General features: G+C 35.4%; 1 protein-coding gene across 1 annotated transcript in view; it reads left to right on the top strand.

Moving 5' to 3' along the window:
* Window positions 1-2,134: 2,134 nt before the first annotated feature.
* cfap58 (cilia and flagella associated protein 58) overlaps window positions 2,135-11,565 on the top strand; it is a 133,787-nt gene continuing 124,356 nt past the window's right edge. Inside the window, exons 1-6 of the mRNA XM_073842567.1 lie at window positions 2,135-2,398; window positions 2,566-2,714; window positions 2,957-3,113; window positions 3,860-4,054; window positions 4,308-4,445; window positions 7,106-7,265. Of these exons, the coding sequence (XP_073698668.1) occupies window positions 2,162-2,398; window positions 2,566-2,714; window positions 2,957-3,113; window positions 3,860-4,054; window positions 4,308-4,445; window positions 7,106-7,265 (1,036 nt within the window). The 5' untranslated portion in view covers window positions 2,135-2,161. The remainder of the gene's footprint in view (window positions 2,399-2,565; window positions 2,715-2,956; window positions 3,114-3,859; window positions 4,055-4,307; window positions 4,446-7,105; window positions 7,266-11,565) is intronic.

The following is an 11,565-nucleotide window of genomic DNA, read 5'->3' as shown; positions in this document are numbered from 1 at the left end:
TTCAATAATAAAATCCATATAAGTAGGTGATTTCTATTCTGTTACATGTTGAAGTTTGAAGATCCTCTATTATGATGTAAGAAAAATTAAAACATTTCCTGAATGACAGTGTCCTTGTACAATTATTAATGACAGTTTAATGACAAATGACATTTTTTAAAAGGGCAGTTGGTTATTATGTCATAAAGTGTCCTACATTTGCTGAACTCACGCCATGTTATGCATATGTTTAAAGGAACTCTTGTGACACTGACAGTTGATAATATTTTTCACTGTTATTTATTACAAAACGTTGCACTGTGTAAAGCTGCCACCTAGTGTAAAGAACAACACACAAACAAAGATTAATGCCTGCACTAAAAACGTGATGAACCGTATGTATTATTTACTCATTATTCTTATTTTAAAAGTCCTCTCTCTGTATAATATTCTCTCCGTAATATTTGGGAGCGTTACAATCATTTCGTGAGGCACAATATTTGAACCAAAGTGCTTAGTGGGTTTAGGTTGCCAGGCAACCAGGACGCGTATCCCTGGTGAGCAAAAACACAGTCGTGCGTGTTGTTGAAGCAAAACGGATATATTAGGTGTGTTACAGTTGACTAAATACAAAACAACAACATCTTGCTGAGCTTTAGAGAGGACCGACAAACAACCACGATGGAGGTATGTTGATCTGAAAGTTTTGCCGCTCTGTGGAGTGACATAATCACGACTAACGTTAGGTCTTGGCATAAGACGCAGCTAAAATTTAGTTTTTGAGATGCTAATGACTAACGTTAAGTTAGTTGTTAGCATTTCAAACACTACATTTCTGCTGGGGTTCCCAGTGAAATATCTAAAATATTTATTGGACTACATCATCCTGAAGCATTTTAGTGTTTCGAGTTGTTACAGTAACGCGAAGAGTAACTTTTTAAAAGTTAAGCTACAATCTATGCTAGATAAAATAGTTGAAATACACGCTAAATATAATTAAAATACGAGAAAAAAAACGTTGTTGGGTCAGTTTTACGAGCTTTTACTAGTTTGTTAAGGTGATTTTTTAAGGTAAACTTTGTACTATTGTCAACATTGTCGTAAACATTAACAAATTGATTTATTCTTTGTGAAAACAGGTAAAATGGGACCGATATTTGTAAAATGGAAATTGCTATACCCTTTTAATAATACAAGGATAAAATATGTGAACCTGGGCCTCAAAACCATGCAGTCTCAAGTAGCACGGGTATATTTGTAGCAATAGTCAAAAATACATTGTATGGGTCAAAATGATCGATTTCAACAAAGATAATGTTCCATGAAGATATTTTGTAAATTTCCCACATATCAAAACTTAATTTTTGATTAGTAATATGCATTATAAGAACTTCATTTGGACAACTTTAAAGGCGATTTTCTCAATATTTGGATTTTTTTGCACCCTCAGATTTCAGATTTTCAAAAAGTTGTATATTGGCCAAGTATTGCCCTAACAAACCATACATCAGTGAAAAGCTTATTTATTCAGCTTCAAGATGATGTATAAATCTCAGTTTCAAAAAATGTACCATTATGACTGGTTTTGTGGTATACAGGCTCACATATTGTATTTATTTATTAACTTACTTACTTATTTACAGAAGAAGTTGCAAATTGAAAACTAATTACTAGTACTAGTTCCAATAACAGTCCTTCTACTTTTTTTCCTCACCAATTATTTATTTTTCTGCCTAAACAATGCCTCAGGCTTTTTTCACTCCATCAATCTTTTGTAAATCTTTTAATTGCTGAGAGACTTGAAATAATGATTTGAAAGAATGATTGACAACAATCGATAAACTGTATATTGGGATGAATTAGGCAATGCTTCAGTGCTTGATTCCTTTCATTTTTTTCTGATGGTTTCTCCATGAAGCCTGTGAACTCTAGCAGCTGTTTTAAAACCAGCACCTGCTGCCGCCTCTTTGTTCTTTGTGTTTGATCATAGTTTTTCAGTATGTCATCAGCAGTGCTACTGCAGACTTGCAAACTGTTACAAATCTGCCAAGGTTTAGACTGTCTTAAACTCTTTCAGACTCTCTTCAACATTTACATTGTCAGCGTAGGTTCTAAGTTATCAGATCTTTACTGTATGTTTACATTTTCTGTATTTCAGACTGAGGACAGCACGTTTGAAACCATGGAAAAAGACATCCAGGAGGTTTTAAATGAGTTATCGGGTGACGAAAAGTTTGAGAAGTTTCGTGTGGAGTATGAGAAGATCGCCAAAGCTCTGCAGAAGTCCCACGAGAATGAAAAGAGACTGATGTCCAAATGCAGAGAGCTGAACGCCGAGATAGTGTCCAACAGTGTCAAAATATCCACAGCCATGAAAGTCGCTGATGAAGATCAAACCACAATCACCTCTCTTAAAATGGTACATTAGTCTGAAATGGCTGCACTCTGTGCTCATTGTGTCTTCAGAAGTAAACATGGTGATCTCTGCATGATGTCCTCTTATATGGTAGAACATTAGACTTCATTTAGAGCTGTCGCCACATTATTTCCCCTAGTGAATTATCTGTTTATTTTACTGTTGATTAGGAAATTGATAAGGCTTGGAAAATGGTTGAAGCTTCGCATGCAAAGGAGTTGCAGTCAAAAGAAACAATCCGGAAGCTAAAAGAGGATATAACCTGTCTCAACAAGCTTATTGAAAAAGGCAGTGGAGTTTCTGAGGGCCAAGAATACAGGTGAACAATAACTTTATATTCAGCCTGTTCTCAGTTTTCCTTTTGATTCTGGCAGAATAGAGCCAGTTACATGCTTTTATCTTACAGATGGGTTTTTTGTATGCCTGACACAATTCTTTTTCTAGTATTTATTTTATTCATAACTGTGTGCTTTGTGTGATGGCCTTCAGAGGACCTTTTTGAGGTGTTCTAGCAGGGATGAAGAACAAAGCTTGTTCGTAAACCTTTTTGAATGTGTCTAGCGTTGGCGATCTGTTAAAGATCAAAGAGGAACTGACCAAGCAGAGAGACAAGCTCCTGTCAGAGGTGGTGACACTCCGGGAGAAGCTCAGTAAAGCCACTGATGCTCAGCAGGAGATAGAGGCTGAGAAGAACAAAGCCATAGACACAATTGCTCAGGTATAACAAAAAACGTATGGCGTATGACACTGTAGAGTACATATGCAAGAACAAGTACATGCAAGAACATTATTTTAAAAATATAATTGCTAATTTAATCACTTGCAACAGAATCAGCAGTGCTTTACTGCTGTTTCGCTGGTTTTAAAGCTCTGAAAATGTTTTAGGATAAATGAAAGCATTTTTGTCTCCAGTGTCCATTTGTGTCAGCAAATCAATAGATGAAATATGATGTGTGGTGATTGTTACTCTTCAAACATAGAATTTCTAGCAGAATTTCTACAAGCACTTGTCTCGTATCTTCATATGTTGTGAAAAATGAAACATAAACCTTTTGAATGTGGCACTTAAACTTGTAAATTTAGACAGATCAGATTTGCCCTTCACCTCTCTGGCAAAATAAACTAGCTTTAAGTGTTTACTGTGTATAGCACAGTAAGAAAATCAATAAGTGGTCTGACAAACCACTTTAAACTCTGAATGTATCCATTTGGAAGTGCATCCAAAAGTTAAAGGGGTGGAAGGGCTAAAAGTAATGGTCATTTGCACACACTGGCTGATGCTAATGATGTTTCTATGTTAGAAAGACAAACATCATTAGCTAGCTAGCTAGCTGGATGATAGATAGATAGATAGATAGATAGATAGATAGATAGATAGATAGATAGATAGATAGATAGATACAGTAGATAGATAGATAGATAAATTTATGCCATTTGGAACTAAACTGTCTCTCGCTCTCACAGCTCCAGCAGGACATCCAGGTGCGTCAGAATGAGATTCAACGGGAGACCAGGAGGAAAGAGAAGTTGGAAAAAGAAGTGAAACAGTTTCAAACTGACCTGGAGTCAAAACAATCCGAGATTAAATCACTAACTCAGCAGAGTCAGCGTTTGCAAGATGATCAGCAGAAACTGGAACAACAGCTCCAGGAACACAAAGTAAGAAACTCTGATCTAGGGTCAGTGGATGAAAGTGGATGCATCTTAATTCATTTTAACTGCCCTAACTATATAAAAGTTAAAAACATTGTGAGTTTCTGTATTTTGTTTCCATTTGAGAATATGAATTATTAGATTACCCAATATCTGAAGACTTTTTCAACTATTTTGTCATACAAAATAGCTAGGTTGGAAAGAAATGGATACACATGCATTTAGTACTTGTGAAAGTAATTTCTATTCTTTCTGACAGATTATAAATGAGAAAACCAGTAAAGAGATGGAACAACTCCAACATCGCAACACTAAACTCCAGCAGGATAATGAACAGAACGCCATCAGCCTAGAGCAACTCTCCCAACAGAACCAACAGCGAGCATCAGACCTGAAGGTAAACACACTCCCACATATCTTTAATTAGTTCAAAGAGAAGCTCACTTCCAGAACAAAAATGTAAAGATAATTTACTCAAACCGTCTTTTCATCCAAGATGTTCATGTTTTTCGTTCTTCAGTCGTAGAGAAATTACATTTTTTGAGGATAACATTTCAGGATGTCTCTCCATATAGTGGACTTCTATGGTGCCCGCGAGTTTGAACTTCCAAAATGCAGTTTAAATGCAGCTTTAAAGGGCTCTAAACGATCCCACTCATCTAGCGAAACAATGGGTTATTAAAAAAAAAAAAAAAAATTATATACTTTTTAACCTCAAATGCTCATCTTGTCTAGCTCTGCCTGAATTCTGTGTATTCCAGTTCCAGACAGTTAGGGTAGGTTGAAAAACTCCCATCTCAATTTCTCCTCCAACTTCAAAATGATCCTACATCACTGCAGAAGTACCGACCCAGTGTTTACAAAGTGAACGTGCTAAGAAGATCAAATTCCCTTTACAAAAAACGGTTAAACATCGATGTAAGACAATTTTGAAGTTGGAGAAGAAAATGAGATGGGAGTTTTTTGACCTACCCTAACTGTCATGAATACACACGCAGAGTTCACGCAGAGCTAGACAAGATGAGCGTTTGAGGTTAAAAAGTATATAAATTGTAATTTTTTTTTAGAGCCCTTTGAAGCTGCATTTAACTGCATTTAGGAAGTTTAAACTCAGGGTCTCCATAGACGTCCACTAGACCAAGGGAAATCCTGAAATGTTTTCCTCAAAAAAACAAAAAACTATTTCTTTTCGACTGAAGAAAGTAAGACATGAGCATCTTGGATGACAAGGGGGTGAGTAAATTATCTTGCTGTAATTTTACTTGCTGGTATCGCTGTTGGACAATGTTTCTTTAGAAAAATTAGTGATTTATATACCTTGTAATGCTAAATTTTGTAATATTGGCATTGTTTTATTTTTGTGCTACAAATTTTTTTCTCATCCAATATTTTAAGGAAGCACTGCCTCCCTTGCCTCCTCGGAGGAAATGCCCCTGTTGTTTATATCTTTTGCATTTTACATTTGAGGCCAGAATTTCCCCAAAAGGCGATTTTAACTTACTTAACAAAAGTCTGGGAACAGTTTTGTCCTTACAGTATCCTTACAGTACTTTACCTCATTCCTAGAGAGGAATGCACAAATCTCTACTCCACATCGATGCATACAGTACCTGGCAATCAATTCTAGACATCAAACTGTAGGTGCACTGCACACACACAAACCTCCAGATTTATGGAGCTGCCCTCTTTAAATCTGACAAAATCGTCTCGCTCTTATATAATTAGAACTCTAGAGGACGAAGGTTTCCGTTCCTCTTCCTCTCCCGTCAGACTGATGATGGATCTTTCCTGCTGGAAACTTCCGTCAGGCTTCCAACCGATTCACAGTGGGGGTTAATACAGCAAATGTTACATTTAATGAAATGCCCTGTATTCTCTTTGTTCTGGCTTGTATTGCAGTGGCTTGAGTCTGATGGGAGATCATTGGAAAGAATGCACCTCTCGGCAGGATATGCTGAAGCTGTATTGTTAGGCATTCTGTTTAATATGAGCATGTCTTTTGTTGTGTAGTATTGTTGACCAATAAGGGAACAAAAGACTAATTCTGTTTCACACAGACTGATTGAACACGTGAGGCTTTCTTTCTGTCTTCATTATCTGCAGCACTCTTGACAGAGGGGCAAAGTCAACCTGCACATCAGTTCCGCAAACTAGCATCCCATTTCTAATTTACTGCACCCTGTTTGTAGAGTTGGCACTCCCAGCTCGCCCTGTGAGTCAGTGGCAATGAGTAATGAGCGCAAACCTCATGCTGGCCAGAAGGGGGCACAGTTTCAGCATTCTAGATCACTTTTCCTCCTTCCTTCAATACATGTACTGTACATGTGTTCATCTTATTTTCCAGCAGTTATCATCTTGTGTATCTATTGGCATTTATATTAGTCAATTAGTCAGTTATTCAATTCACAGTAATGATATAAACATAAAATCCAACTCTCTAAGCCTAAAGAAGCACAAGTGGTAATGGCATGTAAAAATATGTATTTATTTTACACCATTCTAAGTTTAAGGTCAGTATTTTTTTAAATACATTAATACTTTTTTTTCCAACATGAATTAATTAAACAGATTAAAAGTGTCAGTGAAGAGCTTTACATTGATACAATTTTTTTTATAATCAAATAAATGCTGTTCTTCCATGTTTTTGTGAATATTTCTTTAGCACCAAATGAGCATATTAGAAAGATTTCTGAAGGATCATGTGATACTGAAGACTGGAATAAAATTCAGCATTGCATCACAGGAATAAATTACATTTTAAAATAGAAAAAGTTTTATAAAATGAAATTAAATTTAAAAAAGTTATTGTAAATTGTACTATTTTTACTGTATTTTTAATCAAATAAATGCAGCCTTGACGAGCATAAGAGACTTCTTTCAAAAATACTAAACATTTTACTGACCCCAAACATTTGAATGCTATCGTGTATACCTTTGATTTATACGTTTACAGGTTTTCTGTATAAACCTGGTTGTTTGTAACTAGCGATGACTTGTTTGGGCTTTACGTGTACACACACAGACATACACTAATGACTGTTGTCCTGTGTGGTTTAGATGAAAGAAGAAGAAGTAACCCAGTTGAAACAGGAGATTTCGAAACTTTCCAAAATGAGAGAGGGGGTGCAGAGGAGACTTAGACAGATGGAGGAGCAGAAAGTGGAGGTGGAGAACCAGAGAGAAACACTCAAGAATCAAATCACTGGACTGGAGAGAGGCAAGAACACACACACACACACACACACACACACATACACACACTTACCCACAGTTAAACTCTACAGCAGAAATGTATTATTTAAATCTGTATGAATATGAAATGCCACTGTAGTAAATGGAATTTGCACATTCATATAGCATAATTATACATTTATTCGAATTCTTTGCAGTTCCACAGCACTGTACTGCTATTGAACTGTTCAGCCTAGATTCTTTCTTTCCATACAGGCTCTAATTTATTTAAAGGGATCATATTATGGACAGCAGCAACATGCTCTTATGAAACAAGAGTGTGATGCACAATATTTTTATTTTCAGAACTAATTACAATCAAGCTACAGTTGAGGTCAAAAGTTTACATCCTCCATTCAGAATCTGCAAAATGTTAATTATTTTACCAAAATAAGAGGGATCAAACAAAATGCATGTTATTGTTTATTTAGTACTGACCTGAATAAGATGAAGGGCAGTACTAAATGAAAAAAAATATGATATTCTGGCAAAATAAGAAAAAAAAAGGTACACATCTACATTCTTTTTTAAAAAGTTTTCACCCCACGGCTTTTAGTGCATTGTGTTTCTTTATGGAGCATCAGTGAGCATTTGAACATTTTGTAATAGTTGCATATGAGTCCCTCAGTTGTCCTCAGTGTGAGAAGATGGATCTCAAAATCATACAGTCATTGTTGGAAAGGGCTCAAATACACAAAATGCTAAATTTGTGGGACCTTAATGGTTTTTCTGAAAAAACAGCAGGCAGTTTAACTGCTCAGGACAAACAAAGGACTCATGAACAACTATCACTAAACAAAAAAAAAAAAAAAAAAAAAAACACAGCTGTGGATAATTCAGGTAACAACACAGTATTAAGGGGGTGTAAACTTCAGAACATTTAGCAGATTCTGAAAGGGGGATGCAAACTTTTGACCTCAACTGTAAGAGTACATTCTGAAATCATACTGGTGAAATTGTAACGTTTCTTGAGCAACAAATCATCACATTAAAAGAATTTCTGAAGGATCATGTGACTGAAGACTGGAGTAATGATGCTGAAAATTCAGCTTTGACATCACAGGAATAAACTATATAGAGCACAGTTATTTTAAATTGAAATAATTTCAGTATTTATTTCAGAATTCTTAAAAAAAAAAAATCCTAATTATTCCAAACTGTTTCACCTTTGTTTAACTGTTTCACTCATTCATCTGAGTGATAGCAATGAATGCAAAACCACATGAACAGAGATAACCTGCTCATGGTCATAAATATAGAAGATGAATGGAAAAGTCTCAAACAGATGAATATAGCACATGCACCACACAATCTTCTATTTCTGAATTACTAGTATATTTGGGTGGCTTTGATTGGGTTGACAGCCAACACAAAGGGAGGTTACAAAATGGACAATTTAAAACTAAATTATGATGTTTTTTAGAGAAAGAAATCTTGACTAACATTATCAAGAGGACTTGAGTTAAGACTTCTCTTTTCCATATCTGTTCAAAAGCCCTCATCTTCTTTTCTTTTGTTCTCTTTCTTTTTTTTCTAAACTTAGGTAATAAGTTTTGAAGGAAGATAGAGCTGAGAGTAATTACTTTCAAACAATGAATACATCTAATTTAATTTTTTTTTTTTTCAGTTGACCTCTTTACTCTGTTCTCCACATCTCTGATTTTCATTTTCACTGGCACATATTGTCCTGTTCATCTCCTGTTCTTTCCTGCTGATTTGAAAATCGAGATTGCAGGTTTTAATATGATAAATGACAGTTTCAAGTTTGCCTCTCATTGTCTCATTTTGTGTCTTAAAAAAACATTGATTTCTCACATTCATCTCTTTCCACTAATTTTAATCAGGAGGGTTCCACACATTTCTCCGTCAATTGTTGGTTCGCCCTAAACTGTTGTTTTCCAGACACAAGTTTTTTCATTATTTATAGTAGTATACAGTTAAACTTGTTTGCGTCAAATACTTCAAAGTTGTGTTAATAGGCAATTATTTTTTTTATATGTAACTATCAAATGGTACATATATGTTTTTGAAATTAGAACAGCATTTATCTGGCACATAAAGCAATAACAATCCCAATTAGGACGATGACTTTGACGACTTGAACAAGTTTGCACAAAATAAAACTTGAAAATACAATTATATATAACTAAGTTGGAAGAATAATGACAAACAGCAGCTACAAAAGAATTTGAAAGCTGCATTTCTCATATGAAACATTTAGAACCATGTGATTCATTAAAAATAATCACGCTTTCGGCACATTATTATAAAATAAAGTGTGTTTGATTATTGTTAGATTACTATATCAGTGAGTTTAACTCTATTTTGTGTGCACAGTACAATCACTTTGTAAGAAATAACACAACTTTCTGTTTCACAGAATATTTAGACATTTCAAATGAGATGGCAAGTTCTGTGTGCTAATGTAAACTTCATAAAAAATGGGAATAATTGACAGTTCTACTTTTAAATCATGTCTAATTATCATTAAATCACCTCAGGGTGTTTGCCTGTTAATTGTGTACTTTTGCAAATGCTGTGATATTTAGGCTGCTAATTAACTCTCATGCTAATTTCAAAAATAGTAACAGGTATTTAATGACAGAAGTGTTGTAATGAAATTAACAATATCTGACACTGAGGAGATGTCTTGAAGGCTGTAATTTCATGTTTTGCTAAACTCTGCCAGGCTGAGCCAATCTCTTGCCTTCAGTCCAAAATCACATGATAATTAACAACCAAAGAGCATTTTTGATATCTCAGGATAGCTATTTCTGGTTATAGGGAAGTTGAGAGCCTTACAGGTCACTGAAGACTGTGAAACACACACACACACACACTCTTATTCTATGTGTTGACGTAATTTCAACTGAAACAGGAAGACAGGGCGGGGCATCAAGCAGTTCCGCCCCTTTAAAAAAAATAGCCAATAGTGTTTCGTTTATATCACAGCTTGGGCCAGAGGCGTTGAGCTCGGCAAAGCTGCATTTGAGTGTATGAGCCACAATCTCATCCATATCACTATAAATTGTGCTTTCTGTGTAGAATTCAATTATGTCCGTTACATTTTGTGGTTGGTGCCGATTCATGCATATGATCCATTCCGTGCTATTGTGTCTCTGGTTAGTGTGACACAGCGTGAAAACATCATTCGCCCAAACTGAAAGCATATTTTCACTGTCTGAATCGTTCCCTGCTAACCAATCACAACACAGTTAGTGTTTCGGAAGGCGGACCTTCATCAAACCCAGAACTAATCAAACCATTTGTGCCAGCCATGGGAGAAAGCTATTGTAATAATGTAAATTATGTGAAAAATAATGCGTTTTTCGAACCACCAAGCATGAGAGCATGTGCTAGTGCACCCCAAAAAACAAAATAAAGCTTTGTAAACGAGCATAATAGGATTAAGGCTACCATATTCATACTAAAAGCCAAAAAACTTCACATCACACTCACATAATGCTTGATATGTCAAATTTTATTTGTCAATAAAACACTGACATGTGTGACATAGTAGCTCATGTCAAATCTGTAAATTTATAGCTGAACATTATAAATATTTGCTTGCACACCCCTAAAGGCCCTGTGTGTGTGTGTGTGTGTGTGTGTGTGTGTGTGTGTGTGTGTGTGTGTGCGCGCAGCGTAGTTCCAGAGTCTTTAGGGAAAGGAAACATTGGACTCTGGGGTGATAAAGTGACCTCAGTCTCTGTGTCTGATTCATGTTCAGAGCTTAGACTGCTTATCTCCAGGCATAAAACGGTTTGTTTATTTGTGCTTTGTAAGGGTGAACAGGGGTGATATAATGGAACAATAAAAAGGGGAAATGAATGGAACGAAATGGCATTAACTATCAAAATCAGCTTGAAAAGCAATGTTTGCAGGATCATGCGGGATCATGTAGTGGGTTGTGACCCAAAAATGGGTCGCAAGTCTGTTCTAAAAACGTTGTGTAGGGGCAAAGGGACAAAATAATGCAGACAATAAAACGCAGCTAACCGTATAATTGTGCGTAGGACAGCAAAATAAATAGGTCTGTCAGATTTTAAAAGCAAGGAAAGGCTTGCCAAATCTTTTGTCGTGTACATCAAAAACAAATGCATCTATTAATACCATACCCAATACTGATACAATATTTAGCCTAAAGTTTTTTGTGTTTATATACAGTATACATAATTTGATAGACTACATAATTTAATTTAATTTAATTTAATAATTTAATTTAATTTAATTTAATTTAATTTAATTTATAGTAATATTAATGCTATAAGAACTAAGCAGTTTAA

The sequence above is a fragment of the Garra rufa genome, chromosome 6 (assembly GCF_049309525.1).
Source record: "Garra rufa chromosome 6, GarRuf1.0, whole genome shotgun sequence".
Lineage (NCBI taxonomy): Eukaryota > Metazoa > Chordata > Actinopteri > Cypriniformes > Cyprinidae > Garra > Garra rufa.
This window is presented reverse-complemented; position numbering and strand designations above follow the sequence as displayed.